The 22,316-nt window shown below is 47.9% G+C and overlaps 1 protein-coding gene across 4 annotated transcripts in view; it reads right to left on the reverse strand.

Annotated features, from left to right (window-relative positions):
* Positions 1-22,316, reverse strand: part of MOK (MOK protein kinase) — a 41,478-nt gene that overhangs the window by 4,304 nt on the left and 14,858 nt on the right. Inside the window, exons 3-7 of one of the 4 annotated variants that reach the window (XM_065906284.1) lie at positions 11,741-11,830; positions 10,387-10,457; positions 2,886-2,964; positions 2,711-2,759; positions 958-1,136 (exon numbers count right to left, since the gene is read on the reverse strand). In XM_065906284.1, coding sequence (XP_065762356.1) covers positions 958-1,136; positions 2,711-2,759; positions 2,886-2,964; positions 10,387-10,457; positions 11,741-11,830 — 468 coding nt within the window. Of the gene's footprint in view, positions 1-957; positions 1,137-2,710; positions 2,760-2,885; positions 2,965-10,386; positions 10,458-11,198; positions 11,223-11,740; positions 11,831-22,316 lie in introns of those variants that run through there. The other 3 variants (XM_065906285.1, XM_065906287.1, XM_065906286.1) reach the window with 3 other exon arrangements.

Here is a 22,316-nt window from a genome sequence, read left to right on the forward strand (position 1 = left end):
TACGCTTAATCCTCAGTCTGTCCGACTCTTTGGGACCCCGTGGGCTGTAGCCCACCAGGCTCCCCTGTCCAGGGGATTCTCCAGGCAAGAATGCTGGAGTGGGTTGCCATGCCCTCCTCCAGGGGATCTTCCTGACCCGTGGATTGAACCCAGGTCTCCCACATTGCAGGCAGATGCTTTACCGTCTGAACCACCAGGGAAGCCAAGGGACTTAAGCACATGAGAAAAGACCATCTCTTGGAACTTTATCAGCGAAACCACCAGTCTCCTTTCCAAAAATAACACTCACTTATCAACAGGGAACCTCTAGAATCAGAAGCTGCACCCTGAAGGGCCTGTGCATTTATCACGGGGCCAGTGGATGCCCTGGGTCCTCCCGCCTTGCTGGGCTCTGCTCCTCTGACCGGGTCACTCCGACGTAAATCACCCTCCCACGCCCCAGCCCGTCCTTCCTGACCCGCCGGAGCAGGAAGGTGCGCCCCCTCCTCCCTTCCTGGCCTCTGCTGTGGCCTTGCTCCGCCCAGAGCTGGAGCCAAGGCTGGGGTGGGGGCAGCACGCTCAGGGCCGGGGCACTCTGGACTCCTGCTGCTCCTCAGCCCTGGGGCCTGAGAGCCCGTGGGAATGACTGGACTCCGAGGGCAGACTAGGGGCACGGCAGGCCCCACACGGCGCTGGAAGCATGCCCGGGCTCCGTTCCTTCACGGGCTTCATCGGTTATACCGCTGATGAGGCCACACGGAGAGGCTCGGCCACCCAGGGCCGGGCGGCCGCTGGGACGGAAGTAACTGACAGTGTTCCTCCCTCCACGCTGGGCAGACAAGGAGAGCGGTCCGGCCGCTTCCCGTCAGGTTCAAGGGCAGCCACGACACGAGAAGGACCGTTCCAGGCGCTCAGGAGAGCGTGAAGGGCGGGCCTGGCGGGGACCCGCTGGATGCTCCCCCAGGGGCCCAGCGCTACCTGGCCATCTCGTAGAGCACGCAGCCCGCGCTCCACAGGTCCATCTTGAAGCCGTAGAAGCCGTCGGTGAGGAGGCACTCAGGGGCCCGGTACCAGCGGGTGGAGATGTACTCGGTGTACGGCTGCCTGGAGTAGACGCTCCGGCACGAGCCGAAGTCCCCGAGCTTCAGGACATCCTGCTGCGAGCGGGGACACACGGGGACAAGGAACGTCTCACCGAGCAGCGACCATCACACGGGCCATTCCAGGGACTGGCGCGCTGACACAAGGACGCCTGGCATCTACACGAGCTTGCAGACCATGGAGTGCTGGCTCTGTAAGCATCTGTGAAGTTGCCGCTGACCCATGAGGAAGTGGGGTCTCTATCCAGTGGATCACATCTACAAATATTCTGGCTGTGTTTTATAGACATTTCAAAATGTCTGCAAAACGTCTACAGGCTGTGCAAATGTTCAAGTCACAGTCTAAGTCTACAGATGAATTCTACACCCTGGTCACATTCCCCGTTATGCCTCAAACAGGTTTCAAGGTGTTTTTTCCAGCTTCTTTCTCTCTCATACTCAAGTCGTCAAATGCATGCTGTCAATAAACATGAAGTCTCCAGCAGGCACCCGCGGCTACAGCCCATGTTAAACAGCACTTCTCTCGGCTAGACGATGAGGAAACCGACACTGAAAGCCTTGTCCCTTGTTCCCATTCCCGATACAGTCAACAAAAATTAAGGCACATAAAAAGGCAAGAAACAACGGTCTGAAGAGGCAAAGCATGCATCAAAACCAGACTCAGATGTGGCACAGGTTTTAGAATTTTAGAATTATCAGACAGGAAATTAAAAAAAAAAAAACTACGATTAATTTAAGGGTTCCAGGGGAAAAAGAAGACAGCATGTAAGTTCAGATGGGAAATGTAAGAAGAGAGATGGAAACCCTAAGAAAAAATCAAAAGAAAACATCAGAAATAAAAAAACACTGGAAGAAAAATTTTAAATGACTTTGATAGGTTCATCAACAGACTCATCAGCCAAGGAAAGAGTCAGTGAGCGTGAAAATGTGCCAAGAGAAACCTCCCAAACTGAAATGCAAAGCAATCTTGAAGAACATCAAAAACAATCAAACATCCAGAAGCTGTGAGACAACTTCAAAAGTTGTGGCGTGCACACACTACAATGCGGATAAATCTCAGAAGGACGATGCTGAATGAAAGAAGTCAGACTACAGAAGGGTATATACCATGTAATTCCATTTATAGAACATTCTAGAAGACATAGTAATTCTATTACAACAGAAAGTCAGCTTGTCTTTCCTGGGGACAAGGGACAGGAAGGCAAAGGTTACCAAAGGCAAGAGGAAGCTTTTGGGGGCAGTGGCTTTGTCTGTTGACTGGGATGATGGTTTCATGGGTATATACAAATGCCCAAACCTAACAAACCATACACTTTACACATGTACAGTTTACGGGCTTTTGAGTGAGACAGACCTGAGCTCAAATCCTGCGTCTTCCCCTTTTATATTTACAGCATTTAGAATAATTTATCAATAAATGGAGTTTATTTTTATACACAGTATATAAGAAGGGTGCCTTTCTTCAGATGTGCAGTTATGTTGATGGCATTTATTAACGATTTTTTAACCCAAACTGGAAGGGGAAAAAAAATAACAAACATGACATCCATTGGGATTGAAATCATATCCAGTGAAAAGCTTTTATATTCTATCTTCATTCTGATATCAATTTTTCATATAAAAGTTCTTACCTTTACTAATATATTTTCTGGTTTTACATCTCTGTGAAATATTCCATTTCTGCATTCAACATAAAAAGAAGGACAGAATTAATTGCACCTCATTCAAATTCTTCCACACTGCATTTTCTAATGAATGGTAACACATTCTATCAATCTGAAAGCCTCCAAGTCTCCACGTGAGTACCTGTGCATGTGGTCCAGAGACTTGCATAGCTGGTACATGTAGTGAGTGATTTTCTTCTCCGATAACGGGTGTCTTCTTCCTGTGCAATCAAGGAGACAGCCAAATATGGTTACCAATATTCCCATTTTTAATAATGTGCAAGAATTTCTAATTTTCTCAGTGAAAACCAGCATGGAACAGTTCTAGGAAATATGGAGTCCATCTACAAAATATGCCATGTAGAATTCTATATACCGACATGATCTCATTCAGAATCGCAGGGCACCAGGCCTTCTCTGCAGTGAGAAGGGCGCTGAGCGATCACCAAGGGGCACTCGGCCTGGGGCCTCCACGCAGCCTCAGGCAGGCCTGCGGGGCACACTCCACACCGACTGCGACTGCGAGACGGCAGGCCACGTGTGCATGCGCGCGCTCAGTCGTGTCTGCCTCTGCGGCCCCAGGGGCTGCAGCCCGCCAGGCTCCTCTGTCCTCGGAATTTACCAAGCAAGAATACTGGAGTGGGTTGCCATTTCCTGCTTCAGGAGATCTTCCTGACCCAGGGATCGAACCTGCGTCTCCTGTGTCTCCTGCACTGGCAGGCGGGTTCTTTACCACTGAGCCACCTGGGAAGCCCGAGATGGCAGGAGTCACCTGCAAATCCAGCATTTTCCTCAGCCTCCTGTCTAGATGGAGATTTCCATCTTTAAGAGAATAGATCACAGTTTTTTGTTTTTTTTCCTTTTCTGCTGCACTGCCCAGCATATGGGGTCTTAAGTTTCCTGACCAGGGATTGAACCCGCACCCCTTGCAGTGGAAGCGTGACGTCTTAACCACCGGACCACCAGGAAGTCCCAGAAGTATGTTCTCTTAATCGAAGAAGAAGACCAGTGACTGAATTTCACAGCCCACATGCTCCTCTCACAAAAGGAAGCAGACACTGGCACCGCTGACCATGCCCTGCAGCACGCCAGGCACCCATCCACACAGCCTGCAACCTACACCTTCCTCACTCCTGCGGTGTTCGTGATGTTCTAGAGCCCCGCACATCACACTCCAGTACCACGGACCACTGCAGGCCACGGGGTCCCAAAGAGCTGGACTCGACTTAGCGACTGAATGACAACCAGTACCACAGACACCCGTGCTCTTGAAGATGTCACATTTTAACTTGATTTTAACCCCAGAGGTCGGTGTTTCTAGGTTATTAGGTTTTAAATATGAGAAACATATGCTCTCACCTAATAATTCAGAAAGCCAACATGAGCACATGGCCCACTTGACATTTTTGGTCCTAAGTTTGCAATTTCTGTTGAAAAATTAATGTTTTCTTTTTCTCGCATAACAAGAATGTATATGTTAATGACAGAAAGTAACAATTTACAAAATGTCTAAGTGCAGTGAATTTTTCCATGTCATACTATAATCTTTTTATTCTGTATCACATCAGTTTTCCACAATTAAAAAGAATTAAACCTAAGACTATTGGCTTCCCACAGCTTGAGGAATTTTATAATTTCTTTATCCTGTAATAATTTTATCAATTATCTGTACAAAGGTGAAAAGAAAGCAAAATTTCCACTCTCTGTCACCCGTGAGGCTGGCTGAAGCGTTGTGAGGTTCTGTCCCCTCGGTCCTCGCTGCCCACGGACGAGGCGGGCTCCCCAGACCCCGGTGGCAGACTCCCCCCAGCTCAGGGCTCTCAGGACCAGGGCCCCCGGTCCCCTGGGGCCTGTGAAGACACAGGCTGCCCCCCATCCTTGCCCGGCATGTCCGGTTCAGCAGGTCTGTGGTGGGGCCCTGAAAGCTGCCTTTCCAACGAGTTCCGAGAACCGGCTGCGGGGCCTGGCTCTGCGCCTCGGGAACCACACCTCCCTCTTGCTGACGGGACGCTCCAGCCCCGTCCCCTTCTCCCGATTCCCGGTTGTACTCAGGCTGCTCTGTTCCTAGAAGTACCCTTCCCAGCCACATCCACACAGCCACATCCTAATTACAGCATAAAGTTGTCCTTATATTCATCTAAACCTGAACTCAGGGAAGGTGGACTCTTTTAGGAAAAGTCTAATGCATCCAATCTTCATAATCGCCTAGGGATCTTTCATAAAGCAGATTCCAAGGCCCAGGCCTAGCCCAAGTGAATCATAAGCAGGCGGGGGAGCCAGGAGTGGTCTGACCTTTCACTGCCTTCTGCCCCCAGGGCAGGCGGACTCTCTGCCTTCCTCCCGGGCTGCCCACCTCTACCCATTCATAGCCGTGGGGGCAAGGCCGTGACTCCTTCCCATCTCTCCGTGAGAATTCCTGTCTGCACGCGGGGGCTCCCAGGGGAAGAAGGGGCCTGTCCGAGCCACGGGCACCATTGCTCTGAGCAATCAGAGTCCACACCCTCGACAAGGAGGATGGACTATCGACTTTCACAGTATTTCCCCCAAAAGAAGATCCTAACTTTCTGGGCGCAAGATGGTATCTGGTTCCCACCAGATTCTCGCTTACAAACATCTTGAAGCAGACAAAATACTGTTAATAAAACACCCTGAGGTTCCTTGTATGACCATTTACTGAAGCCAGCAGACTGCAAACAGTATTTCCCTGGCTCACTGAGCCAAATTAATTATTCTAAGATAATTTTTGACCAAATATTCTCATTAAGAAGGCACTTAATGAATGTCACACATAACACCAGCAATGTAAAAAATTGAAAGTGAACACAATGATTAGCTGTGGCCTCCAGTGTAACCTGCGTTGCACCAGGAAATCTACCACACACGGCCCTCCCACAAGAGGCCCTGTCCCCAGGCTGCGCCTGGCTCTCCGGGTCAGGCTCCAAGGTGCCTGCCGGGCCCAGCACGGTGCGGCCAAGTGGCCCACAGTCTACTCCTGGGCCCAGAGGCTAGGCCCTGAGGCAGCCTGCGAGCACGGGTCTGCCATCAGTATTTTCCGAGAGAGAGGCCTGCGGGACAGCACGCAATTCTCAGAGAGGTTGGAGGTCCCAACCCACAGAGGGAAGCAGGCGGGGTGTCAGACTCAGCACGGAGCCGGAGCCGTCGCCAGCACTCCTGTCTCAACAAGGCCGCATTCAAGGCGGGCCTCCCAGCTCCGCTCTTTGTCTTCTGCTGTGTTCTTTATTTTTTGGCCATACTATGCGGCATGCGGGATCTCAGGGATCGAACCCATACCCCAGGCATTGAAAGCGCAGTCTTAACCACTGGACGGACGGCCAGGGAAGCTCCCCAGCTCTGCTCTCGGAAGCTGGCTCATCTCAGGCAAGTGCTCTGACTTCTTGGAAGCTCTTTTCCTCACCTCTAGAGTGGAGCTGAGCTCCCAGCACGGGGACGAGCCAGTGAAGGAACCCAGAGCCGGCACACACCAGCCGTGTGTCGCGCGATGATGGTGGGGGTGGTGGTGACGACAGCAGCCCACGCTGATTAAAGACCAGGCCAGCCGGGCGCTGCTCCGCACGCCTCACACCCGTCATTTACTCCTCGCAACCACCCTGACAGCCAGACAGCATGATTACCCCCATCTTCCAGACCAGGACCTGCCGCCGTGAGAGGCGTACGGTGCTGTGCGTGCTCTGGCCTGGAGCGCGATCGGGGACACCCGTGCTCCCTGGACACAGAACCGGACGGCACCTCCGAGAAGCACCAGCGCCGACCTAACAGGGTGGTGCCATCAGCTTCAGGAAATTCCAGCGAAAATGCTGCTGCATCACTCACACCCTGAAGAGCACAGATGGACAAAGTGAGGAAGACGCTCAGCGATCACGCCACATCAGAAAGTTTCAAGGAAGAATTAGCAATGCCGTAACGGGTTTATGTCATGTCTATTTCCTTTATATACATGCACAAAAGTGATGTGGGTGGAAACTGTCTCAATAGTTCTGAACAATTTCCTTTAATAAGGACAGAACTAAAATTGCTAAGTGAAAAGAAAGGTATGTGTCAGAGCGGCAGTGGCAATATTTTTCTTCCTTTTTGTTGGTACATAAAAAATACTGCATCTTACAATTCAGTGGCTCAGATCTGATCAAATATAAAAATATAACTGAATTAATCTGACACAGTAATGTCATACAAAATTGTTACATTGCATAATGACTGGAACATGAACCCTGATTTCAGAGTTGCCTTAGAATTGAGGAAATACAATCATTTCTGGGTGTCTGCAGGGTCCTGGTTCCAGGAGCCCCTCAGGTACCACAGTCCGTGGATGCGCAAGCCCCTTGTATAAAATGCTCCATAGCTCAGACACACGGCCTAAACTCGTCATGGAAACAAACTGTAATGCTACGCTTATAGGCAAACAAAGTTTGGTTTGCTTTTTCCTACCTGGCTCACCGCCCAGAGTCACGGATTTGTTTCAGGATGCCTGGTGCACTCACAGGCTCTGAACGGTATAACCCTAAGGTGGCAAGACCAGCCCCCGGACCTGGAGCAGCCTGTGCTCCAGAAGGCGGCCCGTGTGCTGCCGGGGGGGGGGGGCGGTCTCAGGGTCTGGGTGGCCAAATCTGTCGAGGAGGACAGGCAGAGGAGCCACAGCAGGAGACCACGTGGCCCGAAAGTGGTTGGTGGTGGCCTTGGCCACCAGGCCTTCCCGGTCCACTCAGGGCTGTCCAGAGGGCCATGTGCAGTGGGCAAGAGCAGGCGCTGCCCAAGCCCCGGCTCCAGACCATCCCGGACGAGGCCCACAGCCATGGACGGGTCCCTCGTCTCTCCATGCCTCCCTTTCACCATCCCGAACATGCGATCATGACAGAATCTGCCTCACAGGCTGTCAGGGTGAAATAAACTGACTCCTCTCAAGAGCCAGGGGCAGCGCCTGGCCTGTGGTGAGCACTCACAGCCATCAGCCATCACTGTCATCACCGCACAGTCGGCGCCTCGAACCCCTGGGTCTCTGTCTGCGGGTCCCGCATCCGGGGTTTCTGAGGTTGGCTGAATCCCTGAGTCGTTTTATATACAAGGGGCTTGAGCATCCGTGGATTCTGGTACCTGCGGGGCTGCTGGAACCAGTACCCTCCAGACACCAAGGGACGACTGTATTTCCTCAATGCTAAGGCAACTCTGAAATCAGGGTTCATGTTCCAACAGTGAGTATCTTACAATCACTGTCAGCCGTTTTCCCCACGTTTTAACGTCTCTGACACTCAGAGGCCCCTTAGCACTGACAGCAGCTGATCCCATGCTCAGAGCACAGCGCCTGGCCTGTGAAGCCACTCAGCATCCCCGGGATGAACCGACGGCCGCTGGGCTATAACACAACAGTCTGCTTTCTACGGCCTCTGTAGACAGACACCGAAAGAAACAGATTCACTTCCTCCAATTACACGACTCCTCTACTATTGGAAATTAAAATATCAATTTCTAAACAAAGTTTTCTCCCATCTAAACATACAAAAACTTGCCAGAAATTATCCCCTCCCCTCGAGTTTTAAAATATCACACTCTAACAAGCATAATTCTAACATAAGATATGTATCTTATACCAAGAGAATTGTTATTATACTAAAATGAAGTGATTCTGTAGAATCATTAAGAACAAAATGTCGGCTTACTGGTAAAAAGATCATTGCAAATTACAGTAAAATTTAGCGGTTGTTTCTCTTGGTTGCATTGATACTGTCCTGATACACTGTGAAAATATGTATTACACAGAGACTATCAAAGTGAAGGATCTAAGTCAGTTAGTGTATCTGAAAGTTAATCACAGAGTAACACCTTATTATCCAAGCTGTCTGGAATAAGACTTCAAGTGAAATTTCCAGGTAAGTGAGGTTTACTCCTCAGATATACAACTCTTTTCTATTTGTAGGTATTTTACATGGGAATCTTTTTAAAACATTTCACTCACTTTCCCATCAGCGTTTCCTACAGTGATAGAGTTATCACAATCCAGTATATGACTATGTTCCCTCTAACCTGTCTTGGGGAACCTGGCAGCTTAGAGCTGTTCTCCCAGACCACTCTTGGTTTGGTTTATATTTTCAGTCTCCTCCCCCATGACTGGATTGTCACCTGTCACTTTCTGTTGGTGTGTAAAGTTCTAGAAGTGCCTTTTAAGAGTTCTTATTTTTAATAGGTTTTAAACCAAGAAGCCAGATGACCTAAGTTTATTTTAAATTGTACTTAAAGCAAGACACCTGAGTGAGAGGTTTGTCTATGAATAAAATACACAAGGTTTGTAATTTAAAAGAAATCTCATATATCCCAGATACAAGGCAATCTCCTATTTTCCTTAAAAGATGTAAAAGTTTCTGGATCCAAAAGTTTTATATCAACTTTCACAGATGTAAAACTTGTCTACTCATGCTATTTATTAATTTACTAAGCCACATATTTTAAATCACATATAAAATATGTCCATTTGACATAATACTTGTTTCCACACTCCCACTTCATGAACATAACTTTATCTGAACTCTTCACATGCACCTTTTAACATCATGTTAAAGATCCCCTTTGTTGCAAGAACAGCTTCTCGATGTAAAAGTTTTCTACACCACATCATCTGCCCTTTGGCCTAACCTGCTTGAGGTAATAAAGCAGTTTTTAAATCATCTATGATACTGTTGCTAAAATTCTATTTCAGATATAAAGACTCCTTCATATAACATAAGGCAGTGATATTTTTTCATTTGTTCGGTAAGAATAATATGATCCATAAAGTCTAACACTTGCTGTGTGATATTTACAAGGCTCATTTGTCCTGACATCTAACACAACGGGGAGGTCAGACCCAGGGCTATTTGATAAACACGGGCCAACCTTCTGCCTCCTCCTCTCTGCTTCCCCAGGTGACCTCTGTCGGCCTCCAGAACCAGCCGTGACCAGGTCGGCTCAGGCACGCACGCTTCCCCAAACAGTCCCGTGTTGTTCAGAAGACGGGGGATGAAGGAGCACTCAGCAGCGGAGGGCACCGTGTGAGGCTCCAAACCCAAGGGGGGAGGCGAGGCCCTCTCGGGACTATCTGTGGGGAAGGCCTGCCTTATTCCCAAGCCTAGAGTAGAACGCCGAGCAATGGCAGAGCCCGGCACGGACCCTCGACGGCACGAGCCTGCGAGAGCCCTGAGCTGGGCCTCCCGCTGAGCCACCCTCGCCCGCCTCGCCCGCCAGCCTGAGTGCCGTGGGGCACCACGTCCCGCCTGCAGCCATGTTCTGAGCAGACAGGACTGCCCCCCAAATACCTCCCACACCCAGGTGGTGCTAGCGGTAAAGAACCCGCCTGCCGATGCAGGAGACGAGAGAGACACGAGTTCAGTCCCTGAGTCGGGAAGGTCCCCTGGGGGAGGAACTGGCAGCCCACTCCAGTATTCTTGACCGGAGAATCCCACGGACAGAGGAGCCTGGTGGGCTACAGTCCGCTGGGTCACAGAGAGTCGGACGCGACTCAAGCGACTTAGCACACGCGCACGGTATACTCATATACAGCTACTGAACTGTGGTGGCTGATGATGCTGAGAATTAAGACAAATATATGGGAACTATAAGCTTTAAAAGATCTTAGATGCCTTTCGAATCATTCTACATACCTCGTATTAGCTCATAAATATTCATCTCCATAAGTTCACATATTAGTGCAAGAGAACCAGATTTTCTGTCACTGAAGAAGAAAGCAGGATTTAAAATGGTTTTTTCCTTGTATTAACCAGAAAAAAAGCATCAAATATTTAACTCATTTGTAAACACTTCTGATAAACATAAAATGCTCCCACAGCAAAGACCAAAGTGTAATGACCAAAACAGCAAAAGTTTTGATTTTCAAACGGTACTTTAGATAAAAATAATTTTAAATAATAATAAACCAACTTTAGGCAAAAATTCTAAAAGTTGGCCTCCCACAATTTTGGGAAAAAAGCATCCTGAGATTATAAAAGTAACTATTATATCTTCAGATAGAAGAAAACAGGTTGAGGACTTAGAGAAGCAAAACAAAGAAAGTAGGACTTAATTCAAGCTCTGTGGCTGCAAATTCAGCTTTAATTTACCTAAATTACTTCCACGTCACAGAGATACATCAGTGTGGGGAGTGAAATACAAAACCTGGCCAGGGGCAAAAGGAGGAAGACGCCTCTCCCCGCACCCCTGCAGGGTCACCCCAGGCCCCGCAGGGCGCCTGTGAAGGGGCTGGACGGGGCGCGCTGTCCCTCGGGCTGCCGTGGACAGAGCGCTCTGCCCCTGAAGCGCTCGGCACTGGCAGCGCTGGGACCGTCCGCGCAGGCTGCAGTCTCCGACCGACGAACACGTGCCTCAGAGCACGCGGGCCAGGAGGCCACGCGGCCAAGACAAGGCACTGCGTTCTGAGTGTAGAGCTGGTCAGCCCTCTGATGAAAACCTCCCCCACCTCAACGTCAGAGACTGCGGTTCCCCGGATGGTGGTACAGGCCAGGCTTCCCGCTGAGGGGCGCCTTCTCGGAGCTTCAGGCCAGATCCCAGCCCCAGCCCCCAGCAGACGAGCCCTTCCAGACGAGCTGTGCTCTGCCTTCTTCATCTGAACAGAAATGAAAACTCCCTTGAAATTATGTCAAGTACAGTGAGAACGGCTGCATGAAGTCATAGCAAGATGGCAACTGCAGGGATGACCTAAGTGCAGCCCCCGAAGGAGGGCAACACGGCTGACACGCAGGGGTCCTGAGCCGCCGCCACCTACACAGAAGCCAATGGAGTCTCCGGAGGGGGACCATCTGAATGACGTTCGCTGCTGTGACACGGAGTCACTGCAACGAAGGCCTTTCCACTTTAGGACTCGGATGCAGACACTGGTCCAAATACGTGTCTGAGCTACAAAGCCAATGTTTAAAACATCTACTGTGGTTTTCTTTCCTAAAAAGAGATCTAACAATTATCATCGAGGTTAGCTACTTTTTAAAGCCCCAGTATACTCACAAAACCACTTCGTGCAACGTGAGAATGTTCGGGTGTGGGTTCAGGCGTCTCAGCGCTTGTATCTCTCGCAGGTTGTTCACTTGCTCAATACTATTGTGCAGGTAAAAATAAATAACGAGTTTATTATTTAGGTCAGCTTTAAAGTCAGGGTTACCAAATCACTGTTTATTATCCATGATCACAAGTTACAAACTCACAAATAACGTCAAGCAAGTTTATCAGGTTTTATTCTCCCATCAGCAGCTGAACATAAGCATCTTATTTCTACAGTATCTTACAAAAATCGAGACTCTTACAGCTTTGGACATGCATTCAAACTCTTCCCATCTAAACTCCTGAAAGAATACTTTGGTAGTTTCTCTTACAATTAATAAATACAGAAACAGAGACTAAAATTTTCCATTAGTCAGTTTACAGGAACTAACTGAGCAATGTAAGCAACCTCTGAAAATAAGCATCTCATGTTCAGACCGGCCTTCTTTCTAACCTTCAATGCAGGCTGTACACGGCTTCAGTCACTCATCTGGGGAGAGGCCTTCTCTCAGCAGGTGTGTCTTTACTGAGGCTTTTCTTTATGGAGACTGCTCTGCCTGCCACTGCGTTCACACCCCAGGTCACAACAATACAAGTACCAGAGGCCAACGGCCTGCGGCTGGCTGTCACCACCCTCCAGACTGACCCTCACCAGGGCACTCTCCCTGTGGCTGGGCCCGTGGGGTCAGCTCAGCCGAATGGCTCCATCCACCAGAGACTGCATCTCAGCGGCTCCAAAAGAAACTGATTCTGGAAATATTCTTTCTCTGAACTGGCAAAACTGTTTCACCAACTTCTTTTTTCTTTTCTTTTCTTTCCCCTGGTCTCACCACGTGGCTCGTGGGCTTCTTGTTCCCAGACCAAGGATTGAACCTGGGCCCCAAGGTTGAACTGAATCATAACCACTGGACAGCCAGGGAATTCCCAACCAACTTTCAACATGTAGAGTAAAGCTCAGCATTTTGTTTGGTTATTCAAAGAGTGGTTGTAGCCAATAGTATATTACTGCTGCTGTTTCAAATCAACACGGCTGGCTTTTCCAGTCTCTCATGCAAGTCAACAAATAGGAGCCTGATACGTAAGAACCTGGGCAGTCTGAGCATAAGCATGTTTCTGACAAAAAGTTTTCGGTACCTTTTTAACTATTATCCTCTATTTCCCCCCTCATATCCAGGATGATATTCAAAATATTAGCAATTTACACACCATGCTCCACAACCAACCAGAAAAGACACAGCTCACTCTGCCGGCGCAGTATCCTTAAGGAGGGTCCCTGCTGAACCCAGGACCGTAACCCTTTAGTTGCGGGAGAGAGGGGAGGATCCGAGACTGCGGGGTAAGGGGCCAAGCACAGTGCGTGGGGCGGTGGGGTGGGGCCACACCCCAGAGGCTCAGGAGAGCAGCTCCTTCCCGCCGAGGATCTGAGTTTTTCACTGCCTAGTAACCATTACGGATGGCCATCCTGGGGCGTGCAGCGACCAGACCACAATCCTGTCCGTCCACTCCGCCAGTTCAGTGCCCAGCTCACCACCTGCTCCTCCCCGCACCCTGGCCTCCCCAGGGGACTCTAGAGCAGTACTTCCCAAAACATGTCCCACAGAACTTTATTTCTCTGGAAAACGCTTTGTGGATAAACTGCATGTTGAGGAAATGTGAGACAGAGCCAATCTAGTTCCTTTCGGAGAGTGACAATTTACAGTTGATGTCAGAAGCTTTCAAAACTCCTACAAAATAAGGAAAACAGTTTACCTTCATTTAAACCAACATTTTCCAGACTTTCTGTGGGCACAGGGTCCTCTCTTACATAATATTAAGTCACCGTCCCTTAGAACTAAGGTTCTAGAGAACACACCACTCCAGACCATCTTCTGAGTGACAAGGCAGATACAGGTTTTTTTCCTTAGGGCAGAGGAGATGAACACAGACACCAACAAGGCCAAAGGAGGAAGAAAAGAGCAAGCTGAGCATTCTTTGGGGGGCGCTTATGCAAACGGCGGCCAAGCATCTCCCCCTCCCCCCCTGGGGTGCGCGCTGGAAGAGCAGTCGGTTCGCCCCACAGTCCCACACCGCAGAGTCCATGACCCAGGACCAGGCCACTGAAGACCCCCCACCGGTGCCTGCCAGCCTCTGCCCAGGGCGTGCTGTAAGTCAGTGGTTACCAACCGGAGGGACCGTGCCCCCTAACGGACACGGGACAATACTAGAGACACTTTCAGTTGTCCCGGCTCCATTCAGTGGCAGCAGCCAAGGATGATGCTAAATATCCTATGGTGCACAGGACTGGACCTGTAACAAAGATGAACCTGGGCCCAAACATCAGCGGCACCGAGAAACCCAGCCTCAGGTGGAAATAGCAAGAAGCCAGTTGGAGCTAGCAACAGTCCTAAATTTTTAACTATATACCTGGTCTAAAAAAAAGAAAAAATAATCAGTCTTTTAGGACCAGTTAGTCAAATAGCTTTGTCATTTAGACAAACATTCACTCACCCTTCTCATCTTTAATATGAAAACCGCTATGATATCCTGAAACACATTTTCTTATTGCAGACAGAATCATTTCATGCCTCCCCAGGCACACACTCAGAACTAAGGACCTAGTGCAGACGGTAGACAGGCGCCCTGACTGGGTTCTGCTCGCCTTGGTTCAGGCAACAGTGTGCATGCAAATGTAAATCAACTCTGCTCCTTCTTTTAAAGATCCTGGGGGGGAAAAAAGGCTAAAAATCTGCAAAGCAACCACTTTTCTTTGCCTTGGAGTTGCTTTGAATTCTGTAGTCAAGTGACATTCAGGTTTTTTCTGTTTGTCTTTTTACTGTCCTGCTGGAAACAGAAAATATCATGGAGCGGAACACAGAGGAATGTAGGCAAGCCTCTGCTTCTAAAAGAACCAGCTGGGGAATTTCCCTGGCTGTCCAGTGGTTAAGACTCTAAGCTTCCAGTGCAGGGGGTGAGGGTTCAATCCCTGGTCCGGGAATTAAGATCCCACATGCTGCGGAGCAAGTAAGCCCACGTGCCGAAACCGCTGAGCCTGGACCACAGCCACAGAGCCCGCGTGTAGGCCGCGCCACAGTGGAAGACCCCCACGACACGATGACGATCCCAAGCTCCGTGACTAAGACCTAACGCAGCCAAATAAACATTCAAGCAGACACACACAATGAAGCAACAGGACACGCTCACTGGAATGGCCAGAATTTAAAGGATTAACCACACCAAATGCTGGAGAGGATATGACGCAACTAGAACTCGGGTTCTTTGCTGGTGGAAATGGAAAAAGGTATAATCATTTCAGAAAAAGGCTGGGCTGTTTCACGTACAGTTAAATATACATCTACCCTGTGACCCAGAGAGCCTATTTCCAGGTAATGACCTAAAAATATATACACATACATATATAACCATAAAAAGTCTTGTATGAAGTTTTACAGAAGCTTTATTCATAGTGGTCCAAAACCAGAAACCACCCGAAAGTTCCTCAACATGAGATGAGATAATGAGGTGTTTTGCAGCCAAAGCCTGGAATGGACACCACTCAGCGGTAAGAAGATGTAGGCTACTGATACGACAATGGGATAAACCTCAGAGACGGCATGGATGCTGTGACAAAGGAGCGGAGAGATTCCATTTAACAGGAATTTCTACAAGAGGGTAAAGAGGAACAAAACCAAACCCAGAAGAATGGCTGCCTGGGATGGGAAGGGAGGACTAGGGAAGCCGAAGGAACTCTTGAGGAAGAAAGAAATGCTCTATGCTTTGATTACACAGAGATATCCACTTGCAAAAATTATATAGTTCAAAAATGTGCATTTCAATGAATGCAAATTTTGCCTTTAAAAGAGAATTGTATAATAATAACCAAGTGGAATGCAAAAGTAGGAAGTCAAATATCTGGAGTAGCAGGCTTGTTTGGCCTTGGAGTACAAAGCAAAGCAGAGCAAAGGTTGACAGAGCTTTGTCAGGAGAACAAGCTGATCACAGCAAACACCCTCTTCAGTAACACAAGGGACGACTCTACACGTGAACATCACCAAAGGGTTAGTGCCAAAATCAGACTGACTGTATCCTTTGCAGCCAAAGATAGAGAAGCTCTATACAGTCAGCAAAAACAAGAGTAGGATCTGACTGTGGCTCAGATCACGAACCCCTTATTGCAAAATTCAGACTTAAATTGAAGAAAGTAGGAAAAACCAGTAGGTCATTAAGTACGACCTAAATCAAATCCCTTATGATTATACAGTAGAGATGATGAATAGATTCAAGGGACTAGATCTGATACACAGAGTGCCTGAAGAACTATGGACAGAGGTTTGTAACACTGCACAGGAGGTGGTGACCAAAACCATCCCCAAGAAAAGAAATGCAAGAATGCAAGGCGGTTGTCTTTGAGGCCTAAGAGGAAGACTTACAAATAGCTGAGGAAAGAAAAGATGCAAAAGGCAAAGGAGAAATGGAAAGGTATACCCAACTGAATGCAGAGTTCCAGAGAAGAGCAAGGAGAGATGAGAAAGCCTTAAGTGAACAATGCAAAGAAATAGAGGAAAACAACAGAATGGGAAAGACTAGAGATCTCTTCAAGAAAATTAGAGATACCAAGGGAGCATTTCATGCAAAGATGGGCACAATAAAGGACAGAAATGGTAGGGCCTTAACAGAAGCAGAAGGTATTAAGAAGAGGTGGCAAGAATACACAGAAGAACTGTACAAAAAAGATCTTCATGACCCAGATAACCATGATGGTGTGATCACTCACCTAGGGCCAGATATCCTGGAACGTGAAGTCAAGTGGGCCTTAGGAAGCATTACTACAAACAAAGCTAGTGGAGGTGATAGAATTTCAGCTGAGCGATTTCAAATCCTAAAAGATGATGCTGTGAAAGCGCTGCACTCATCATGCCAGCAAATGTGGAAAACTCAGCAGTGGCCACAGGACAGGAAAAGGTCAGCTTTCATTCCAATCCCAAAGAAAGGCAATGCCAAAGAATGTTCAAATTACCATACAACTGTGCTCATTTCACATGCTAGCAAGATTCTCAAAATCCTTCAAGCCAGACTTCAACAGTACATGAACCAAGAACTTCCAGATGTACAAGCTGGATTTAGAAAAGGCAGAGGCACTAGAGATCAAATTGCCAACAAACGATGAATCACAGAAAAAGCAAGGAAATTCCAAAAAAACATCTACTTCTGCTTCACTGGACTACGCTAAAGCCTTTGACTATGTGGACCACAACACACTGTGGAATATTCCTAAAGAGATGGGACTATCAGACCACATTATCTGCTTCCTGAGAAACCTGTATGCAGGACAAGAAGCAACAGTTAGAAAACGACATGGAACAACAGACTGGTTCAGAATTGGGAAAGAAGTACATCAAGGCTGTACATTGTCACCCTGCTTATTTAACTTATATGTAGAGTGCATCGTATGAAACGATGGGCTGGATGACTCACAAGCTGGAATCAAGATTGCCAGGAGAAATATCATTATGCAGATAATGCAAATAATACCACTTTAACGGCAGAAAGAATAGAGGCACTAAAGAACGTCTTGATAAAGGTAAAAGAGGAGAGTGAAAAGTTTAAAATTCAACATTCAAAAAACAAAGACCATGGGTTCTAGTCCCATCATTTCATGGCAAGTAGATGGGGAAACAATGGAAACAGTGTCAGATTTCATTTTCTTGGGCTCCAACATCAATGTGGACAATGATTGCAGCCATGAAATTAAAAGACGCTTGTTCCTTGGAAAAAAAGCTATGACAAACCTAGACAATGAATTGGTGCTTTTGAACTTTGGTGTTGGAGAAGACTCTTGAGAGTCCCTTGGACTGCAAGGAGATCCAACCAGTCCATCCTAAAGGAAGTCAGTCCTGAATATTCGTTATAAGGACTGATGCTAAAGCTCCAATACTTTGGTCCCCTGATGTGAAGAACTGACTCACTGGAAAAGACCCTGATGCTGGGAAAGACTGAAGGCAGGAGGAGAAAGGACGACAATGAGATGGTTGGATGGCATCACCGACTCAACAGACTTGAGTTTTAGCAAACTCTGGGAGATGGTGAAGGATAAGAAGGCTGGTGTGCTGTAGTCCGTGGAGATACAAAGAGCTGGACACGACTGAGGGACTGAATCACGATAGCAACCAAGTGGGGTGGGAGACCAGATGGAGTCACTCAGATTAATTAAAAATCACAGGCTTGGTGGTGGTGGCTGTGGTACCTGGGGCTCATTATGCTACTGTTTACTTCGTATATACTTGAAAAGTTCTGTAATTATATCCTATTTAAGTAAAAGAGTCTTTAAAGTGACTCATGAGTTTCTTGCCTTTGTTTTTATTTAGAATCCCACACAGAAGACTTATTTTTGCAGAAGTAATTTGAGGACCACTGAGTGACGTGACTTGGGAAAAAGCTGTGTTCTGAGTCAAGAGCAGGCACCGCACTGCCTTCCACAGCAGGGCGCTGGAAAGGCCACAGCCCCCGGCCTCACACAGACGGGGGTCCCGTCCCCGCTCTACCCCTTGGCAGCTGAGGGATGCTGGCCCGTCCAGGGGAGGGCCCCTCATTTGAAGGAAGACTCTCGGCTAGGGCTACTGGGAGGATTAAACGACTTGTGCACACAATTCACCCGGTACTGGGCACAGCTCTGGGAACAACTGCCGTAAGTTTCACTTTTTGGGGGGCTGTGCCAGGAGGCATGCAGGACCTTAGTTCCCCGACTGGGAATTGAACCTGTGCTCTCTGCCATGCAAACACGGAGTCTAAAGCCAGTGGACCGCCAGGGAAGCCTGTGTAACCTTCATTTTACTATTGCTGCTCGTATTTATTATTACCTCAATTTTCCAAACAGTCTTCAAACTATTTTGCTGAGCAACTTGCACCAACTGTTAGACAACAAGCTGACCCATTACTGAGCCAAGCATTTCACCTGCATCTTTAATTTAACCCTCCCAATGATCCTACGAGGTAGACACTGTGGTTGTTCCCGCTGCATAAATGAACTGAACCACAGAGAGATTAATGAACTGCCCAAGGTCACACAACTAAAAGAGGAAGAGCTGTTGGTTTTGCCCTCACCTAGTAACCCTATGCTGGCGAGGATTCGCACGAGCTTCTCTTACTGCTTCGGAACAAAAAGAGAGATTCTACAAACATCAAGACTAACGACTTTTTTAATGACTCATTTCATTTCTTTACAACATTTCTAAAGGAAGAATACAGTTGTAGCAAAAAAAAAAGGAGAAATACACTTAACAGTGTATTTCTGGTGAGTATAGGTGGGAGGATCCACTGAAGACAGATCAAAAAAATATCAAAGCGACTGGGTCATGATGCCTTATGCAAGTAACTAACTTCATCATCCCCAAACTAAGGCTTTGAGCCACTGAAGGAAGACAAATCTCAGGAGCTGCAAACGCCCATCCTGACACAGTACTAATGAACCGGCCTATTATAATACCTCACCGTGACTTCCTATGAGCAAAGGTGACTGCCAAAGCCATCGATTTCTATTTCAGAGGCGCAGAAAGGAAGGGCTGGAAGTAACACTGGGAGGAGGTGGGTCAGAGGCTCCGAAACCAAGCTCCTTCTGGCTGCGTGACTCAGCGTGACTTGCCTCTGTTACTGACTGACTCTTCTTGCCCACACCACCCATACAACGGTGCAAGGTGACTCTGAGGTTTCACTCAATCATAAGCAGAGCAGAAATGGATTTTTAAAGGAACCTAAAATTATTCTTCAAGTGAATAAGATTAAACTGTTTTATAAAGATGACAGATATTATAATCCAGAGCTCTAAAAGCTGACGATACTATTTTCATGGTTGAAAACGAAAAATAAAACCAAAGAACAGAATTAAACTTGTGGATCAAGGATCAGTGACACTGGAATATCCAATAAATGGTCAGCAATAAAACTCCTAGAACTGACACCAAACGCAGCTTTCTTCCAGAACTTTCTTCTAGAAACTATAGTCATGTCTTCCTGTAAAACAGAAATAACAGCAATACCTTTTTCAATGTTAGAAGCCACGTGCAATATGACTCATTCTGGATCGTCTATGGTTATTTTCTGTTTGTTCTGATTTGTTTTTTAATTTTGAAGTTACTTTAGGCTAACAGAAGAGCTGCAAAGACAGTAAAGAAAGCCGCTTTCACCTGGCTTCCCCTAATGTTAACATAATATTTACCGAAACTGCAAATGAACACTGGTACAACTCTACTCACTACATTAGACACTTTATTTGGATTTGCCCAGTTCTGCCACTGATACCTTTTTCTCTCCTGGGATCCAGCAGATCACACTGCAAGTAAGTGGCCGTGTACCCACACTCTGTGATACCACCACAGCCTGTCCTTGTCATTATCATCACCGTTTTGAGGAGAACTGGGCCGGTGTTTTGTAGAATAACCCTCAGTGTGGGCTCTTCTGATGTACTCTCATAAATCAACTGAGATTACAGACCTTTGGAAGAGAATATCATGGAGGGGACACGTGCTTCCCATGCCATTTATCAGAAGGTATGTAATATCGATATGTCTTATTAGTGATGATGCTGATATTAATGATTTAGTTAAGCTAGCATCTACCAGGCTTTTCTCTGTAAAGTTAACTATCTTTCCCTTTCATTTTCTATTCTTTGCAAGCAAGTCATCAAGTCAAGCCCTCAGTCAAATGGAAGGAAATTAAGCCCCACCTCCCACAGGAAGAAATAGCAAACAATTTGTGGACATAAGTTAAAACCACCACGGTAATTAATAAATATTCAGGAGATCATTTGAGGCTGTGCAGAAATTCCATTCTCTTTCAAGTTTTAGCTTACTAATTTTAGCATTCATAAATTTATCTTGCCTGCAGAAATGATTACTTATTCTAATGATGACTTTCCATTTCCCTCATTCCTCTCTGTATCTATGAATCATAAATGAGAAAAAAAATTTCCCCTCATCCCATTTTGTTTATTCATTTGGCCATTTATTTACATCAGTATGCACTCAAGGTTATTTGAATGAAGAGACAGGTTAGTGTACATATATGCTAGCTCTGTCTGCTGAGAAGACCTAAAGATGCTGACATTCCAGTAGCCAAAAAAAGAGGTTTAAAAAAGAAGAAAATGATGGGGGATGCCACAAGAACATTGGGGCCAACCTGAAGGTGCGCCCCACAGCCAGGGCTGGCTCAATTTTAGCTGGAACAATTATCAAATAAATAACAGGAGCACTGGATTATAGCCACCTATGGTTTTCAACATATGTATAAGAGTAAATGAGAATTCACAAGAGAAAACGCAAAACCTGTTCCCTGTGGGTTTGGATTACACAGGCCAGCAGACACCTGTCAGAACTAAGCTGGAGGCACCATCAGTGATTCCGGACATCAAAGACCCACAAAACACCACCAGCTCACAGCGTATTTCCTTTTAAGTAAAGCCAGTATGTGAAACTGGCTGTCAATAATCCCCTTCACACACACACACATTAGAAAAAAAACAAGGAGAGTATAACTGATTCAGTGATAACTTTATTATAAAATCTTTAATTATTATGGGTTTTGTAAAAGAAAAATAAGTGTTCTAATCAACCACTTCTAAAGTTAGGACAACTGCTTCTGAAACAGAACAAACGATCACACATCGGTAACACGGGCCAGCGTCTCCCGAGCGTTTACCAGTGCCTTACACCCGGCTCCTTCCGCGTCCCCCCTCGGACAGTCCTCCTTCCGCGTCCCCCCTCGGTTAGTCCTCCTCCCGCTTCCCCCCTCGGTTAGTCCTCCTCCCACGTCCCACCTCCGTCAATCCTCCTTCCGCTTCCCCCCTCGGTCACTCTCCTTCCGCGTCCCATCCCAGTCAGTCCTCCTTCCGCATCCCCCCTCGGTCAGTCCTCCTCCCGCTTCCCCCCTCGGTTAGTCCTCCTCCCACGTCCCACCTCCGTCAGTCCTCCTTCCGCTTCCCCCCTCGGTCACTCTACTTCCGCTTCCCCCTCGGTCACTCTCCTTCCGCTTCCCCCCTCGGTCACTCTCCTTCCGCTTACCCCCTCGGTCAGTCCCCCTTCCGCGTCCCACCTCAGTCAGTCCTCCTTCCGCTTCCCCCTCGGTTAGTCCTCCTCCCACGTCCCCCCTCGGTCAGTCCTCCTTCCGCTTTCCCCCTCGGTCAGTCCTCCTCCCGCTTCCCCCCTCGGTCAGTCCTCCTTCCGCTTCCCCCTCGGTCACTCTCCTTCCGTTTCCCCCTCGGTCAGTCGCCTTCCGCGTCCCCCCTCGGTCAGTCCTCCTCCCGCTTCCCCCCTCGGTTAGTCCTCCTCCCACGTCCCACCTCCGTCAGTCCTCCTTCCGCTTCCCCCCTCGGTCACTCTCCTTCCGCTTACCCCCTCGGTCAGTCCCCCTTCCGCGTCCCACCTCAGTCAGTCCTCCTTCCGCTTCCCCCCTCGGTCAGTCCTCCTCCCGCTTCCCCCCTCAGTCAGTCCTCCTTCCGCTTCCCCCTCGGTCACTCTCCTTCCGTTTCCCCCTCGGTCACTCTCCTTCCGCGTCCCCCCTCGGTCAGTCCTCCTCC

This window comes from Muntiacus reevesi, chromosome 15 (assembly GCF_963930625.1).
Source record: "Muntiacus reevesi chromosome 15, mMunRee1.1, whole genome shotgun sequence".
NCBI lineage: Eukaryota > Metazoa > Chordata > Mammalia > Artiodactyla > Cervidae > Muntiacus > Muntiacus reevesi.